Source organism: Aulostomus chinensis, chromosome 7 (assembly GCF_037954235.1).
Source record: "Aulostomus chinensis isolate RoL2024-O1b breed Wild chromosome 7, RoL_Achi_v1.0, whole genome shotgun sequence".
In the NCBI taxonomy this organism is placed as follows: domain Eukaryota; kingdom Metazoa; phylum Chordata; class Actinopteri; order Syngnathiformes; family Aulostomidae; genus Aulostomus; species Aulostomus chinensis.
Window position 1 is genome coordinate 6,325,219 of NC_141326.1, and position 19,957 is coordinate 6,345,175.

At 41.1% G+C, this 19,957-nt stretch overlaps 1 protein-coding gene across 4 annotated transcripts in view; it reads right to left on the minus strand.

Annotated features, from left to right (window-relative positions):
* Positions 1 to 19,957, minus strand: part of LOC147258413 (NT-3 growth factor receptor-like) — a 156,954-nt gene that overhangs the window by 98,086 nt on the left and 38,911 nt on the right. For all 4 annotated transcript variants that reach the window (XM_086208289.1, XM_086208288.1, XM_086208287.1 and 1 more), the window contains one exon: positions 4,619 to 4,690. In XM_086208289.1, the coding sequence (XP_086064415.1) occupies positions 4,619 to 4,690 (72 nt within the window). The remainder of the gene's footprint in view (positions 1 to 4,618; positions 4,691 to 19,957) is intronic.

The following is a 19,957-nucleotide window of genomic DNA, read 5'->3' on the forward strand; positions in this document are numbered from 1 at the left end:
AGACCCACAAAAAGGTCCTGAGTAACAGAAATATGTCCACTGCACAAGGCTTGTGGAATAGAGGACATCTAGAGTTCTTCACACCTAAACCCAAAGAGACTTAAAAATATACCACCTGGACCCAGACGAGTACCATTGAGTGTTTTTAAAACCAAGACCCGTATCCAAGGAGACCCATCCCTGATCTGGTAATTATATGATATACTAGACCAAACCTGCACTGCTATTACAGCCAATTGCTACAAAGTGAACACTGATTTGCAAGTTATATCAAAACGTAGTTTCTTACATCATGTAATGTTAGCCACTCTGTCTCTGGCCATGATGCATTTAAATCATAAAATCCATCATACTCCACCTGGGTTTTCTGTTTACACGTTTCCCCTATTGCTGATAGAAACAGTATATCGACTCCGTTTGGTGAGGTGTTTCATTGTCAGAGTCCTCTTACTGTAACTGTAAAATATGACAAAAACTATCAATTTAGAATCAGCTTTGTGTGTCCAACAACAAAATGATTTAGATTGTTTGGTCTTTTGAAATACCAATTTTGAAATGTAAACGTGATAGCCAGTCCTGACTGTTTTTATTAACATTGTTAAATTGCTGTCAGCACCTGGTCTGCCCTCTGCTCTGTCATCCTCCCTGTGCACACACACATACACACACACAGCTGAAGCACAGCACTTCATCATGACCAGCACATGTTTTGATAAAAACCAGGTCTTTCTCAATCCACTCAGAGTGTTAATCAGACCTGGGACGGGCTTCATTAGAACTGTACTCAACCTGGCTCTGACTGAGTCCTGTCAGGAGGAGTCTTCTACCTGCACTGCGGTAAGCGTGTGACCTCACTTCCTGTTTCTATGTGTTGCTGAATGTAGTGCCTTGCTTTGTTGTGCAAGCTAAAGTGTAATCATCCCTGCTAATTCCTTATTACCTGCCAAAACTACATACCTAATTTCTTTACTTGGCCAAAGTTTAAAAGACCATCTGTCTTGTAGTCTTTCTGCCTTGTAAACTCTCCACTCTAAGCTAAAAATGGCTTCTCCCTCTTGCTTTCCTCTCTCCTGCTCAGTGTGCCACATGTTTAGTTACTCCTCTGCCTCCTTTTGTGATACTGATAAGTGTGTTAAATGTAGTTTGTATGTAGCATTGGAGGCGAGGCTTAGCAAGATTGAATTGGACCTACGGTGGCTCCGCACTGATGGATCCAAACAATTAACCCTAGAGCTAGCCAGCCCCCATTAGCTGGTGCTGACCGCCTTAGCTTAGCCTAGCTTAGTCCCAACTAGTGCTCCCCCAGCAGCTCCTGAGCAGCCAGGAAACCAGGGTGGCTGGGTGACTGTCCGAAGGAAGCATAGTCCTAAGCAAAAGCTTACTCTCAGTGACAAACCAACACTTCATGTTTCAAATAGCTTCTCCCCACTCAGCAACACATCCACTGAGAAAACAACCCTGGGAACTGGAAATTCCATTCTGAGAAACACTAAATTAGTGACACTGGCAACCACAGTCAAGTGTATTCCAGGAGCCAGGGCGGGGGATGTCGAGTCAAATTTAAAACTGCTGGCTAAATGTAAACATAAATACGATAAAATCGTTATTCACGTCAGCTGTCATGACATTTGACTACGCCAGTCGGAGGTCACAAAAATGTATATTGAGTCGGTGTGTACTTTTGCAAAGATGATGTCGAACTCCGTAGTGGTCTCTGGACCCCGACTAATCAGACCAGTGACGACATACTAAGCCTCATGTCATTGTTCAACCGCTGGCTGTCGAGGTGGTGTCCAGCAAACCAAGTGGGCTTCATAGATAATTGGAAAACTTTCTGGGGTAGATGAGTGATGATGAGTATGTTAGTCTAAATGAATCCACTCCTCCCAGTCACATTAACACTCATATTCCTCGAGGCTCTGGCTGAGGAGGTGGAGTTGCTGCCATTTTTGACAGATGTTTAGGTTTAAATCCCAAACCAAAAATAAGTTTCAATTAATTTGAAAGCCTGATTCTCAGTTTGTCTCATCCAGCCTGGAAAACAATACAGCAACTGTTATTTATTATTGTGTACCACCCTCCTGGTCCTTACTGTGAATTCTTAACTGAATTCTCAAGAGTTTAATTCCAGTTTAGTTCTCAAAACAGATAAATTCATTACTGTAGGTGACTTCAATATTCATGTGGATCATTTTATTGATAGTGCAGCAGGCACCTTAAGGACAACTTTGGACTCCATTGCACCACTATAAAAGAAAACTATGAATCCAGGGAAACAAGCATCTTGGTACAATCCGAAACCAGACACCATTAACAAAAAACTCAGGAACTAGAGAGAATATTGCACTCCTACTAACTGGAGGATTCATATTTAGTCTGGCAAGATAGCCTTAAAAGCTATAAAAAAAAAGCCCTTTGTAAAACTAGAGCGGAATCTGGAACCTTCTTGCTGCTTGATGACAAAGCTAATCACTGCAACACCATGCCACCCACTTAAACTACACTCATTGTATTTCTTAAGGAGATTGTGTTAAATGAGATTACATAATTTTCATATAAATAGGAAGACATCCATACATAGTGTTACCATTGGCACCCACTGATCATTTGTGGTATTGCTGGTTAAACATGCAAGAAATACTTTGAGGAGTACTTCAGTAACTATTATAAAATCTAATTAGGTACTTTTATTGCTAAACAGGACATTGGGTGGCAATTATTCTCCTACAGAAATGGCTCTCAAGAAAATTTCCTGTTTATTGTATTGTATAATAGATATCTGCCCTTGTCGAGAGACATTATGAACAGAGCGAGCAGTGCAGCCCGTAATCCTAGTCTTGGGTTTATCAGTTCGAAATTAAAGGTGCAAGAGACAACAATTTTAAGAAAAGACAGATATTTTTTAACTATACATCAACAAAACCTAAAGAAAGATGCAGAATAATAACGATAAAAAATATTATGGTGGTAAAATAATTATTTCAAAAAAATGTAACGGTCCAAAATGTTCATGATATTTTTATTTCAGTGAGTTGGGTGACAAACCATTAAGGATCTATGATCCAAAAGCATCCATACTAATGACAATGTGGCTATATGAGGCCCAGCTTACCTCCAATGTGGTTTCAGTGGTTGGCTCTCAGAATGCATTCAGGATGCATTGGGTGTGTGCATACATGGTATCAGAGCTGACGGATGGTGATCAGAACGCTCATGACGGATTTTAATTCCAGGTGTGCACAGGGCTTCACTGTCCTTATAAATTTGAAGTATTATCCTGCTGTCATTTGCAAGGAAACACCCTGCCATCCCCATAAAAACACTTGATAGTGCATTGTTGTCTTTCCATGCACAAATCACACACACCTTGTAAGTTCAAGATTCTCAGATGAACATATAAAGACAAGCAAAGAGTCTACATTAAAAGTAACTCTTAATCTGCAGGAAGCGATCAACTGTCACATTCAAAAGCATCAGTAGGGAATATAAAATAACTGCAACAAAAACATGTAGCTGTTTTATTTGAAATAAAGGTTCAAGACTATTGTAATGAGAATAAATCATGCAGAGGCTTACTAATGGTGTTCTGAGAGACAGTCCACTAGAGACCAGTGGGGGACAGCTTCTTATCTGAGTTAGACCATTACTGGACAAACGATCCATTCTGTGAAGTGGGATGTTAAAGCTGCCTTTTTAAAAAATGTTTAATAAAGATAAAAACATAATGTCATTGAATAGAAGGAAATGTGGTCCATGTTTAAAGAATTCTCAAAGCCAAAACACAAATGAGATGGAAGTAGACCTCTGAGACACATGTCCGATACTATCCAGATTCATTTACAAGCCAGTGACAAATTTTGCAGTTCTTATTGTCATGTGAATGGACTACTGGTACAGTTTTTAGGGCGGATTCTGCAGTTATGTACACCCCTGGGGAAGCTGCAGGTCATTTGACAAGTTAAAAACTGTCAACTGCCATTTTTGGCTCTTAATGCCCTACATATAAGGATTTATGTTTCCCTTTCTCTGTCTGCCTAATTCAGGATTTTCTCTGCTTTTCTAATTCAAAGGTGGATTGAAATAAAGGAAATGTCCTTTTGTATGTTGTGACTTTTGTGGTTAAGAGGTGTCTTACTCAAGAACCAGTAAGAAGTATTAAATTACTGATGAACTCCACTGTTCTTCAGTTCTTTGCACCAAATCAAATGGCCCATTGATTATAAATGTACACTGAAATAAACAAATAAAAAAAGACTTTTTGAACCACAAAGATGAGGGTCAAGATCTGTAAATGTCTACCTCTAGTGTAGTGGAGCACTTGAGGCTGAGCCTAAAACATCTGCCATCTTTGAAGTACATCTGAAACCAGACATCGTTCAGTGATTCAGTAAATCAGAACTGGACCTGAAGCTCGGTCTTCTAGTAACTATAGAGAGGAGGACTCCTTATCATATGGCAGGAGGAGCATGATGTCAACTTAAGATGTGCTTCCCTTGTGCAGAATTGTTACATGTAAATGAATTGAAGCTGTGGTCTTAGGCCTGCTCCTCTTGCAAAATGTCATGAGATAACTTCTGTTGTGATTTGGCACTATACAAATAAAATTGACTTGACTTACAGTTCCAAGAGCTGCAGATGTTCAAAAATCTGCCAGGAGAAGGTTTCCAGCATAGAGTTCTTGGACAGGTTTCTGATGACAAAGGAAGACAGACAAAGGTTTAGAAATAAAAACAGCAACAGAAATCACAGTTAATCTATTATGGATGTCAAAGTTCTGATGTCTTCATGCTGCCTCATTCACCAATAAATATTTTGTAACATCAATCATACTGTCTAGAAAATGATAGTAACCTGTGGACAATTCTCATGCAACTCAGTTAACAGTTGTTTGTTGGTATATCTGACCCAGTGCATCTACTATCTATCATACACCAACTATATGTAAACAGCAAAAGGCACTGTATCCTAGATTTAATCTCTCTGCTGTGATGTCAGGCAGGCAAACTTGGGCTAGACAGAGTTCCAGAGATGAAGTTCCAAATATAATGTATGAAAGAGCACTCTTGAATAGTGCTGGCTTAAACTGGGAGCTTTCCTTGTACTGTGTCACATTAATTCATATGAATGTAAAATAAAATAAAATAAAAAATGAAAACAGATGAATAACTAATTTAGCACAATTCAGTTTTTCAAGGTTATGTGATTGACATTTATTTATATAGATTGGTTTGTTTGTTAGCAGGAATACACAAACCTACCGGGCAAACTCTTAACTGCTGAAGGTAGAACTCATTCAAAGTAGTCAGCATATCTGAATATTTTCCCAGGCAATTAGAATGTGTCAGCAAATGCACAGGAAGAATTTTGATGCTGGCTGAAGCACGTTTTCTACTAGGGATTAGACATTCCCCTAAAGATGACCCCATTTATTTAATTAGCGAATTATTCTGCTTGCTCTGCCCTAACAATCATTTGGTGATGTCAGGATTATTGTTTTGTAATAAAGATAGATGCATCTGAAAAAAAGCCAGAAAGAGCAGACACTCCAAACCTTGCTGCCGGATTATTGTCTGATTATAGCCTCACTGCTGTCCTTTCATGCTATTGACATTTTTAGGAATAATAGCACTGTGTGCCATTATCTTAAAAGATACAAGCAAAAACACAACAATAGGAGAAATGTCCCTGTTTGCGTAAATAATTTATAGGAATAAAAATTAGTGTACACACAGAAAAGGGTCACCAACACTTAACAAAACCCAAGTGTTCAAACACAAACACACATACACACACAGCTGTTTGAACTATAAACAGTCATGACTCATATACTCTTCCCAGTCACAACACACACACACACACACACACACACACACACACACACACACACACACACACACACACACACACACACACAACAAAGGTGTCTGTTTCCAAGCAACAAGGAGCCATGATGATGTGCACAGGCTGGTGGAACTCACATCAGGGACAAGATGCCACCTGGAATCCAAATTTCCTCATTACTATCAAACATGAGACTATGAAGATGAATGTATGTGTGTGTGTGTGTGTGTGTGTGTGTGTGTGTGTGTGTGTGTGTGTGTGTGTGTGTGTGTGTCCTAGGAGTACATACTACTTATTGAGGACTAGAATACATAATTAACCAGCACAGTAAGGACATTTTTTGAAAATGCAGACGTTTTAACTGGTCCTCAATTTTTCAAAAAGCTGTTTAAAGGTCAAGACTTCATTTTGGGGTCAGTTAGGTTATGTTTAGTGTCAGGGTTACAGTAAGGCAAATAGTTGTGAAGGATAGGGTCAGGGCAAGGGTTTAGGGAATGCATTATGTCACTTTTATGACATATATATGTATATATGACATCTCTCTCTCTCTCTCTCTCTCTATATATATATATGTATATACATATGCATATACATATATATATATATATATATATATATATATATATATATATATATATATATATATACATATGCATATGCATATATATATATATATATATATAGACACTATAGACACTATAGACACTATAGACACTATAGACACTGACAGGTGTCAAAGTCTCCATGGGCAAGACACTAATCCTTCTGTCTTTGTCGTCAGTGTCTGAATGAGATTAAAAAAATAAAACTTGTCCATCACAATGATCATAAATCCCATAACCCAGAGCCTGTGTATGCATTTGTGTATGATAGTGTCATGTGTGGTTATCTGGAATATCATGCATGATATCTTTATTCACAGCACGATGGTGCAGTGGTCAGCACTGTTGCTTCACAGCAAGAAGGTTCCTGGTTGGAGTCCTGGCTCAGGCATGGGATCTTTCTATGTGGAGTCTGCATGTTCTCCCTGTGCCTACATGGATTCTCTCCAGGTACTCCGGCTTCCTCCCACAGTCCAAAGACATGCAAATGGGGACGAGGCTGATTGGATACTCTGAATTGACCATAGGTATGACTGTGAGTGTGAATGGTCGTGTGTCTGTATAACTTGGCCCTGCGATGGACTGGGCCTCTTGCCCGAAAGCCACTGGGATAGGCTCCAGGCCCCCCTCCCCCCTTGACAGGATAAGTGGAAGAACATGGATGGATGGATGGAATTCTCCATGAGTAAGCACATCTTGAAACAGCAGCGACAAAACCTCCTTTTTAACAGGCAGGAACATCGAACAGATCAAGCCATAATGGGAATGTCCATATTCTTTGACGGGGGGAGTGAAGGGAATTTGTACTTCACCTTGGTGCCTTGGTAATGGCGTTGTAACGATAGAGAAAGTAATTAGTTAGATTACCTGTTACTGAAAAAAGTAATACCGTTAATGGATGGATGGATGGATATCTTTATTCATGAGCATGAGTAGAAAAGTCAGAGAAAACTACCCTGAATCCAAAATTATGATTTATTCTTCACAATTGATAGTTAAACATGCTTGTTCTCTGTCCTCAGTGACAAAGATGTCCTCATGTGTTTGATCTGCGACCATGTGTTTGTTCGTGAGTGTAATCCTCTGAATATGCATACTGGCTTTTCTCCAGCACTCAAGAGATGCATGGTAACAGTAACTCACTCAGCATTTTTTGTCTCTGTTTTCCATGGATTGAACAATTCCTGCATAATGTGTACATAGAGTACATATTCATTCAAGCATGTACACACACTAAAAACCTGTCCAAAACAAATGGAGTGTAGTTCTTGATTTAATCTTTGCCAGAACCATCCTTGATAAAATGATATTAGCTGCAGTGATAAGCCCTAGGCAGAACAAGGAGGGAGCTTCTGGAACACCAATCCTGAAAGCCTTGAATCTCTTTTGAAGAATTTCAGAAATAGAATCCAACATAGCTGGAGCACATGAAGAGGACTCTGGTGAAGACCCAAGAGACGTTGAAACATTAGTGTGAAATAAAGTTCTTCTTATAAATCACTGTGCTCCTGCTTTGGATTCTATCGCTGAAGTCTATCGCTCTACAAACTTGCCCTATTCTGGCGCCCCCCCGGGGTGTGTCCTGTCCCCCCTGCTCTTCTCCCGCTATACCAACAACTGCACCTCCAAGCACCCAGCTGTGAAACTCTTGAAGTACGCAGACAACACAACGGTCATTGGCCTGATCCAGGACGGAGACGAGTCTGCATACCGGCTGGTGATCTGGTGCAGTCAGAACAACTTGGAGCTGAACACGCTCAAGACTGTGGAGATGACAGTGGACTTCAGAAGACAGCCCTGGCCACTGCTCCCCCTCACCATCAGCAACAGCCCTGTGTCAGCTGTCGAGTTCTTCAAGTTCTTGGTAACTACAATCTCTCAGAACCTGAAGTGGGAGACGAACATCCACTGCATCCTGAAGAAGGCTCAGCAGAGGATGCGAAAGCTGAAGAGACACGGTCTGCCTCAGGGGCTGTTGATCCAGTTCTACACCGCTGTCATCGAGTCTGTCCTGTGCACCTCTATCACCGTGTGGTTCACAGGAGCCACACAGCAGGACAAGAACAGACTGTAGCGCACAGTTAAGACTGCCGAAAGACTCACTGGAGCCCCCCTGCCCTCCATTCAGGAACTGTACTCCTCCAGAGTCAAGAAGAGGGCAAGGAACATCATCAGAGACCCTTCTCACCCTGGACACAAACTGTTCTCACTCCTCCCCTCTGGCAGGGGCTACAGAGCCCTCCGCACAAAAACCACAAGACTGAAAAACAGTTTCTTTCCCACTGCCATTACTCTCAAATTCCCTGTATGTTGTGAACATACTTGGCCAATAAAACTGATTCTGATTCTGATTCTATTCTGAGATTACTGGACAGGCTTTTATGGGAGTAGGTTAAAGCATTTAACACTTTGCTGTTGCTACAGTCACTATTTTTTATTAAAAGGACCTCAACTTCATGTCATTTCCCCTCAGTGTCCCCTCAGATTATTATTTGAACAACAGGCATTAAATACAAAGCAACAACTGGGTACAGCAGGTTGAAGGCTCGGATCTCAAAAACAGAGGGAGAGATTAAGGAGGGGGTTTTAAGATATCTTGTGGAGCAGAAGAGGAACCAGGATAGGAGGAGTGAAAAGCAAATATCAAGGGGAGGGAGAAATTATTTGACATCAAAATTCTTCTTTGTTCCCTTCCCACCACACTCAGAAAATATATAGACAGTATGTCTAATCTAGAAAAGCCTAGTTCAACTCTGGGTTGAGTTTAGTTTGCCTTGGAGGTGCTCACTGTCTGCCTTCTTGTTGTTTTAGATTTAACTTGGACTGAATTAAACTTGGTCAGAACAATAACTGACTGAATGCTTCAGTTGGAGCTCCTCAGGGAGAGATCAGTTCTATTAATAAAAACCTAAGCACATCCAATAAGAAGGTTTGCTTGTTACAGTATAGAAGTTGTTGCCGTTACATCTATCAATTGTTGTCCTCTGCTTGAAGGCAATGAAAACACACACACAAAAAATGGCAAACAGGAAAAAGCTGTTATTCACCTGACTGGAATAAAGGGTGTTTTACATTTATTTGCATCCAAATCTGTTTACCCACAGCAGGAGGTTTCTTGAGACTGAACATTCAGAGAACCTGAGCAGATGATCTGTACACCTCTACATCAAATTTCTTTTCAAACAGCAAGAACCCTATCATTAAATATTTAAATGTTTGTGGCATCTTCAAGTGTCATTTGAGCAGTAGCCTTGTTAAAACGGACAAATTTATCAACAGACTGACAGTCAGTAAGCCAGGTAACCATCAATTTATATGATAGAGACTAAAAGCTCTGAGGTCCAGAAACGTCAATGCTATATGTAAAGAATATTCATGTGGTGATTTACTGCACAGGTTATAGAGGCAGTGAAGAGCTGGTCAGCAGGATCCAACTGTGCCATCAGAAGGACTGTAACCCCCTTTGCCTTCTACCACTATAAATGTACTGTACATCCTCATAGCCCTGGAAGGCACTCTGAATAAAAGCCTCAGCTAAATAGCAAACACTAAGAACTATCAGGCCTGCAGCTGTCCTCTCTCCACGCAGAAGGTGTCCTTTTAAAAGGTCAAACTCAAGACAATACAGCAGAAGAAAATCACCCCCCCCCACACACACACACAGACACACTAAATGTGATAAATAAGTGTTTGTGTGTATGAAAGTAAAAAGGTCACTATAGGTGTGTTTTCTGGTTTAGAGATGTCCATTTACAGTACATATGTACGGTACTGTTTAGCTACTGTACCGTTGTGTGGGAAACCCATGGCATGTTAAGGTCAACACTCACTCACTTACTCACTCACTCACTCACTCACACACACACACACACACACACACACATTGGCAGTTGGACTTGAATAGCAACAAAGAGAAAGTGGGGATGTGCTGTATTAGAGGTTGTGTGTCAGACAGTGTTTCATTTATTGTTCATCCATGTTTACAGTGTCCCCTTCAACTGCATAATGTTGCTGCTTCTGTTCAACTACTGTAAATGGTGATTTAAGTCTGTTGCTGACTGGCAATCATATGGTGAATCCCCCTCATTTCCTAAGACTCATGTTCTCCTTGTGCCTGCATGGGTTCTCTGCGGGTACAATGGCTTTTTCCCACTGTCCAAAGATGTGCAATTGGGGACTAGGCTAATTGGATGCTCTAAATTGACCGTAGGTATGACTGTGAGTGTGAATGGTTGTCTGTCTATATACTGTATGTTGGCCCTGTGATGGACTTGCAACCTGTCCAGGGTGTACCCTGCCTCTTGCCCATAGCCGCTGGGATAGGCTCCAGCCCTCCCGTGACCCTTAACAGGAATAAGCGGAAGACAATGGATGGATGGATGGATGGAAAATGGCTGGATGGATGGAATTCTCCATGAGCAAGCACGTTTTGAAACAGCGGCGACAAAACCTCCTTTTTAAAAGGCAGGAACATCGAACAGATCAAGGCATAATGGGAACCTCCATATTCTTTGACTGGGTGGGGGGGGGGAGTGTTGTAATGATAGAGAAAGTAATTAGTTACCCGTTATTGAAAAAAGTAATGCCATTAATAACGGCGTTTATATTAACGCCGTTATTCCCATTACTGTATATATTTGTATATACACAGTGATGGTATGCTACAATTCATTCTGTACATACCACAATACTTGCAAAAGTACTTCTCAGTACAACCATGTAAAAATACTACTTATCTAGTGTGCACTACTACTTCTATTATTTACTTTACAAGGTAACCGCTCCTAACTCTGGGAAGAATAGACCATTCACTGCACTTTCTCACCTAATGTATGTTGCTGTGTTGTTGTGTGTCCAACTGTACGGCTCTCTGCTCCCTTTATTACCCACACGAGGATAAATAAAGTTTTTTGAATATGAATCACAAGAGATGTTTAAAATACCAATCTGGCAGTTGTACATGCCATTAGGGGCTTGTCCATCCACGTCTGCACCTCTCCCGCTTCACTCTCATCAGGTTTCAGCTGTCTGAGGCATTCACTGAGCAGCTCATCCTAAAGGGCCATCTTCTCAATATACTCTTGGATTTTCGATGTTTCATCCCAGACAATGGATCTGATGCTCACTAGTCCTCATCCTCCCTCTCTCCGCTCTTAGAGTATAGCCTCAGGATGCTGGACTTAAGGTGAAACACTCCGTGCATGGTGAGAGCTTTCTGGTCTTGACATCTGTGGCTTCTATCTCCTTTGACCAGCTTATGAACCCAGCAGGGTATCTGATGTCCGGCAGTGTGTACATGGTGATGGCTTGGACCTTGTTCTTACCGTTTAGCCGACTTCTCAGTATCTTTCTTACTCTCTGGAGGTCTTTGGCAGTGGTTGACTTCCTTGCTGCCTCCTCATGGTTTCCATTAGCCTGTGGGATCCCAAGGTACTTGTAGCTGGTCTGGATGTCACCTATTTCCTTCTGGTAGGTCGACCCCTTCAGTTCTGATTATCTTGCCTGTCCTTGATACCATTCAGCCACATTTGTCCAATCTGAATGACATCCCTGTGTTGTTGCTGTAGATCCTAATGGTGTGGATCAGTGAGTCAATATCTTGCTCATTCAAGGTGTACAGCTTGATGTCATCCATGTAGAGCAGGTGGCTGAATGGTGGCCCCACTTCAAATGGGTATCCATAACCACTTTTTGTGACGATCTGACTGAAGGGGTTCGGGCCTATGCAAAACAATAAGGGTGACAGTACATCTCCTCGTTATATGCCAGTCTTGATGTCAATTTGGGCTATTGGCTTTGAGTTGGCCTCGAGGATTGTCTTCCACATCCCTATTGAGTTTCTGACGAAAGCTCTCAGTTTACTGTTGGTTTTGTACAGTAACAGACATTCTAGTATCTACCGTAAATTCTGCCCGCAGCTTATGCTCCGGTGCGTCTTATACGAGGATTTTACCTTCACCCTGGGGTGTGGCGGGCAGCGGCAGCGGGCAGTAATTCCCTGTTTTTTCTGATGGTAGCTCCAAGTACCGTACTTAGGGAAATTCCTAGCCAAATATTATGGTAATTTCTCTAAGTACTGTACTTGGAGCGTCCAGTCCATGCCGCGGTGCAGTGTAAAAAGAGCATCACACGATATTTTCAGTCATTTGTACTCACCCTCAAGATGGAGAGCAGAAGAAGGAATGCTTATGATGCAGCTTTCAAGTTAAAGGCAATCAATCTGGCGGTTAAAGATGGAAATAGAGCTGCAGCACGTAAGTTTGGCATAAACGAATCGATGGTGAGACGCTGGAGGCGGCAACATGACGAACTGACCCAATGCAAAAAGACGACAAAAGCTCTCAGAGGTCATAATAGCAGATGGCCCGGACTTGAAAACACTCTGGAAGACTGGGTCAACATGCGAGAACGGGCGGCCGAGGTGTTTCCGCCGTGCACCGCGGCTTATTTACCGGTGCGGCTTATACGTGTACAAAGTTGATTTTTTTTCCCTAAAATAAGCATCTGCGGCTTATATAACGGTGCGCTCTATCGTCCGGAGTTTACGGTATGTGTGTGGCATTGAGTCGTAAGCCTTCTTGTAATCAATCCAGACAGTGCACATGTTGGTCTGTCTGCTCTTACAGTCTCAGGCAACTGCTCTGTCCACCAGTAGCGGGTGCTTGGCTCCTCAGGTGTTGGTGTTACTTTCTGAGCTCCATTCATGTATTCACCAGTGTGCTTATCTTAGGCGCTATGATACCTGACAGAAGCTTTTATGTTGTGGAGAGCTATATTTGAAAACAAGTTCAAATTCAGGAGCTTACAGCGTACTGAGCATACTTTTCTTTTTTCAGTGGTACTTAGTTGTAAAGGTTTGAGATCCACTGTGCTACAGCATGATCACTAGCAATGCCAGACCAGGTATTTAGCTGCCAATACCAATAATATATGAGTGCAATCTGCACCAATCAATGGCGGTTGATGCCAAACTTTTTTTTTCTTCCTTTAGCAATTATTTTAGAGCATGCTGTTGCTTCAACAATGAATTAGTGACAGATAACAATAAATTATCGATGTAACCAACAGAGGGTGTTCGCCAATGTATGCTGTGTTGACAGCTGTTTGAAAACTGCTGTTCCATCTGCCTCTATGCCTGACTCTGCTGCCAGTTTAACAATCTCATCAGGCTCCACTTGATGTTTCTTCATCAGGTGCCAAAGCACGTCTGATATGCTGTTTACATTCAGTGGCCCGTCACAGCTCAACAAGTGCATCTCTTAGCTGCAGCCACCAGAGTATTAAGAGAATTATATTGGTTTTGCTGATTGGTGATTAATGCAGATTAACCAATCATATATTTTAAAAGAGAGTCAGACAATAGTGATCAGTGACTGATCGATATATGCATGAGGGCATATATATGAGGAAGTTGCTGTCAGACAGTTTGGAAAGTTTCGTGTTTTCTTTTGGTGCTGAATATCAATACTTCACTTGCAGACGTTACTGGTTAGGCCATCACAGACAGAGATAAAGGATGTACATAAGTTATTTGTCCCCTGTTATTCTACCATTTATTTGACACAGATTTTTTTAGTTACATTGGAATATTAGACAATAGATATTATCACCCAATCTGGGTTTTTTCAAATCACATATTGTCTAAAATAGTGGACTTAGCTGATTCATACATGGAAGGTGAGACAGTATGGAAGAGCCTTAAAACCATTTTATTTTGGATGTCAAGAAGAGGGAGCATCACTGGTTAAAAAAAGTCTGTTTGTGTAGAAGTCTGCAGAGTTTCTCTAAGACTTAATTCATGTAGCAGCAGCAGCTTCAAGATTCTTTAGTCATAAGAATCCTGTGTAACAAACAGACACTGAACCTGTACATAGGGACAATGCGAAGATTTATTTTCCCCACTGAACAATCAACTGGAAAAAGAGTATTGTATTTGGTGGGTGGTCAGGTATAATGACTTTTTTGTACAGTCACAGGTCAACTATACTCTTGTGTCAGTATGTGACAGATGGTCCTGCAAATGATCAGGCCAACATGCTTCAATAAAACATTTTCCTTTGTGTCTCCTGTTGTGCACAAGTAGGTTCAATTTGGTTATTGGCAGATATATTAATGTTTATCAAGATAATCCTTAATATACACTACCAGTCAAAAGTTTGGACACACCTTCTCATTCAATGTTTTTTTCTTCATTTTTACTGCTTTCTACAATGTGGATACATACTGCAGACATCAAATATATGAAGCAAGATATATGAAATTATGAAGCAAAGAAAAGAATAGTTAAATAACTCTAAATATGTTATATATTTTAGATTCCTTAAAGTAGCCACCCTTTGCTTTGTTGACAGTGCTGCAAACCCTTGGCCTTCTCTCATGATGATTCTCTAAGCTTCATGTGTCAGCTGAAATAGTTTTCACTTCACAGGTGTGCCTTGTCAGGGTTCATCTATGGAACTTCTTGCCTTCTTAATGGAGTTGGGACCATCACTTGTGTTGTGCAGAAGTTAGGTTGGTACACAGCTGACAGTTTTATTTGACAACTGATAGAATTCATATTATGGCAAGAACCAGTCAGCTAAGTAAAAAAGAAAGGACGGTCTATCATTACTTTAAGAACTGAAGGTCTTCCATCTGGAAAATTGCAGAAAGTCTCAAAAACCATCAAGCACTACAAAGACCCTAGTTACCTCTGCTGCTGAGGATAAGTTCATCCATGTCAACAACAAGCCAATAGACTGAGGTCCGTCAGGTCAGATATTGGTCTGTTAACCTGTGATATATCTGATCATCCAGCTGTTTGCGATGAACATGCTTGAAGAATAAAACACAGCTCTGCCACAGAAATAAAATCTTTACAAATAAATACAGCTCTTATGTAGCGAGGGATATGCTAAGTGTCTCTGCCCAGACATATGCCTCTTACTCTGAGTTGCTCCATAGGAGTAAAGGTTGTGCAGAGCTCAGTCTGTGGCTGTGCATCCTGCAGTGCATCGTATCACTCTTCTGGTGATAGCGAAATGATGAGTCCCTCTGTGGTAGTGGGGATCTCTCAGCTGAGGAACAAAGGCTTTGCCTGGTCCGTGTCAAAGTTGCGTAAGTAAAATCAGCTGATTGCACAGTGATGTAGGGCTGATCCAAAAATAAAAGGAGGAAAAATAAACAGCGACAACAAATAAATAACTGTGCTGTGTGATGTCACCTGGGACCCCTGCTGTGAAAGCATGGCTTCAGCCAATTCAGAGGTTGGATATCCATTCATGGTATTCATCTCCACTGTCTGTGGTGTGAAGAAGCTTTAATATAGCACAGTATCTAATATGTAGGTGACACGGTGGTGCAGTGGTTAGTGCTGTGGCCTCACAGCAAGAAGCTTCCGGGTTCGACTCCCGGCTTGGGCACGGGATCTTTCTGTGTAGTCTGCATGTTCTCCCCGTGCCTGTGTGGGTTCTCTCCGGATACTCTGGCTTCTTCCCACTGTCCAAAGACATGCAATTGGGGACTAGGCTAATTGGATACTTTAAATTGACCGTAGGTATGAATGTGAGTGTGAATGGTTGTTTGTCTCTATGTGTTGGCCCTGTGATGGACTGGCGACCTGTCCTGGGGGTACCCCGCCTGTCGCCCGTAGCCGCTGGGATAGGCTCCAGCGGCTCCATACCACCTGCAGGAATAACAGGAATAAGCGGAAGACAATGGATGGATCTAATATGTAGCAGAGACCAACATACAAACTTGTGGATGTTGCATTCACCCACATTAGATGTCCATAAAACAATAATGCTGTAAGCTCCAGCAGAGAAATCTTTCATTTATTTAAGATTTGTGTAATGTTATAAACATGCTTTATATGATCACCCCCTTTCTGACAACTGAAGGAATTCAAGATTAAGGACCCCACCCCTTTTCATTGTCCTTGGTTAAAAGTAAAACTGGTAAGCTCTTAAGGTGAGCTTTCCTGTGTTCCTTTCCTTTTTTACATTTGATCTGTGTTGGTATGCTATCTGTTTCCAATAATAGCATGCTGAAGACCTTATCTGGGTCATGCAAGGACGGGGAAATTGGCAGGATTAATTATCTAGTGGTATCAAGTAGTAAATGAAAATAGAAACAAATGCACCACAAAAACAACATTTGATGGTTACATGTATTTAGGGGTCATCAAAAACATAGATTTCACAATTTTCTGACAGAATACACACTTGAAACAAGGTTGGACAGTTATATGTGTCAGTCAACATCATGAACCAAGCCACACCAAAAGCAAATAAAAAACCCCAACAGCAAATAAAAATACAATGTTGGCTATTTTAAGCTTCGTTTCATATGTTTAAAATGCACTCAACCAACAAGCATTCCTGATGCCATGCCTGCTGAGCAGAACAGTGCACATCACTGCAGCTTTCAATATTCAATAACATTTCCACAACCTCCTACTTTACAACTGCTATAGTTACTGTCATCAAGACTACATGCTTTGTCCCTCCAGCCATAAAATATTTAAAATTAACATTGGCATTGCATTCTGATTCTTGTATTCACACATCTCAGAAATCTTATCTTGAATGTATAATAAGAATGCTGACCATCTGCACCATCAAGTGGAAATCAATGACCACACACAAACTGGATCTATAGAAAGGCTGTTGATTCCAGGCAAAACCATGACCCACTACTGTCGGAAACGTTTGAAATATTGAAGTACTAATACACAAACGCACACACACACGCGCGCACACACACACACACACACACACACACACACACACACACACACACACGCACACACATAGAGTAGACATGATTAACTATGTAACACAGTGTAACATCAAAAAGGGCCCCTCTACACTTCATAGCTTGATCATATGTGCTTCATGTTGCACCGCTGAAAAAGATATCATTATATCAAAGACTTTTTAACACAGCCCAGAAAATAGTAATGCCCACAGAAAGACTAAACAGTTTGTGACTGTGAAGCAGATCATTTACATTTTGTTTGCTATGCTCGAGATGTTAAATGGCTGTAGTATCGGTAGTTTCCCTGTGAGAATGTGTGAGCATAATTCTTTTGTAAATGTAATAATGACATCCACATGATGAGAGCTAAAAAAAACCCAATACATTCGTATATAGCACCCAATATAACTTGGCATCTTGTATCTTTTGGTGTTGCAAGAGTCCCCAAAGAGGAACCTGTTGGCAATCAAGACTTCAGCTGCCTCTAAATGAGGGTGGCCATCTTAGTGCTGCTGAGCCTTTTTGAACAGCTCTATATTTTAATCAGATATCCTAAATTGCGGATGATGATTCAAATATCAACAACAGCACTAACTTTAGAGAGTGACATGTCGGTGAAAGTTCTCAGTAATCCAAGACATGGTAGTCAAAATGTCTTCAAGCAAAATGAATCAGTCAGGGTGACAATGATACAGCACTTAAGCTTTAGAGAAGCACTACTGTCAAGTGAAACGATACTAAATTCACATACATGTCAACAGTAATTGACACGCAGACCTTAAATTCTAGCTGACAATTAAGACCTGCAGGGATGAAGTATTTTTGTAGTCCAACAGAAAGGTAGCACCTCCATAGATTCCCTGAAACAAAAGCCAATTAGAGTGTTACAATGACCATTGGATTATTGCAGAAAATTATCTCTGTCAAAAAAAAAAGTCGATGAGACTTATATGTTTAGTTCAGCAACATCCTCTTCATTAATGAACACAAGTACTGATGTAGTTGTGAGTTTCAAGTGTAAATTCAATAGATAGGTATATAAAACTAATGTCAGGCTGCGAGAAGCCACACCACGGACATATGACTTGTGTGTACATTTGCAAAAACGATTTCGGATTCTGTAGTGTTCTCTGGTCCCCTGCCTAACTGGACCAGCGCCGACATGTTTAGCCGCATGTCATTGTTCAACCGCTGGCTGTTGAGGTGGTGTCCAGCAAACCAAGTGGGCTTCATAGATAATTGGAAAACTTTCTGGGGGAGACCTGGTCTGATTAGGAGGGACGGCATCCATCCCACTTTGTGCAGAGCTGCTCATTCCGAGAAATATGGCCCAGTTTATAATAGAACCAAAACCCTGACAACCAAGAGTTCAGACCAGGAAGCAGAGCTGCCGTCTTACACGCTTCTCTGCGCGTCCAATTAGGGCAGTTACCCACCCAAAATTCCATTGCGACTGTGTCTGTCCCCCGACCACGTCAGTTTACTCATTCCAATTCTACTTGTAGAGGAGTCAATCAGTAAAAGCTTATCAAAATTAACACAACCACTAAATTAACTCAAAAAAATCTAAAAATTAGATGTGGACTATTAAATATCAGATCTGTGATGCCAAAAACTGAATTGGTAAATGAATTGATATCTGGCAATTGGATTGACCTGCTCTGTCTCATTGAAACCTGGCTGCGTGATGATGAGTATGTTAGTTTAAATGAATCCACTCCTCCCAGTCACATTAATACTCATATTCCTTGAGGCTCTGGCCGAGGAGGTGGAGTTGCTGCCATTTTTGACAGACGTTTAGTAATAAATCCCAAACCCAAAATAAGCCTAAATTCATTTGAAAGCCTGATTCTCAGTTTGTCTCATCCAGCCTGGAAAACAATACAGCCACTATTATTAATTACTGTGTACCGCCCTCCTGGTCCTTACTGTGAATTCTTATCTGAATTCTCAGAGTTTATATCCAGTTTAGTTCTCAAAACAGATAAATTCATTATTGTAGGTGAATTCAATATTCATGTGGATGTTGATAACGACAGTCTGGGTGCTGCATTTCTCTCTCTTCTAGACACAATTGGTTTCCATCAGTCTGTTTATGAACTGACTCACCGTCACAACCACACCCTCAACCTCGTCCTAACATATGGAATTGAAGCTGAATATCTCGTTGTATTTCCACAGAATGCGCTTTTATCAGAGCATCAATTAATCACTTTAGAATTTGCACTAATCAGCTACGTTCCACTCAGGAAAACGGTGGTTTCCAGATTTGTTTGTCTGATCAGGCTGTAGCTAGATTTAAGGAAGTGATTCCATTGGTGCTAAATTCAGTGTCATGTCCTGTTATAACACAGGACACTGTTGTCAGCCTTAGTCCCTCCCAAACTGATCATTTTATTGATAGTGCAACAGGCACCTCAAGAACAACTTTGGACTCAATTGCCCTATTAAAAAAGAAATCTATAAATCCAAAGAAACAAGCACCTTGGTACAATTCAGAAACCAGATAGCTTAAACAAAAAACCCAGAAACTAGAGACAATACAGCACTCCTCCAAACTGGAGGAGTCTCATATAATCTGGGAAGACAGCCTTAAAAGTTATAAGAAAGCCCTTCGTGTAGCTAGAGCAGCCTACTACTCGGCATGAATTGAGGAGCAGAAGAACAACCCCAGGTTCCTCTTCAGTACTGTAGCCAGACTGACAGAGAGCCACAGCTCTACTGAACCAAGCATTCCTGTTTCCCTGGGCATCAAAGATTTCATGGACTTCTTTAAT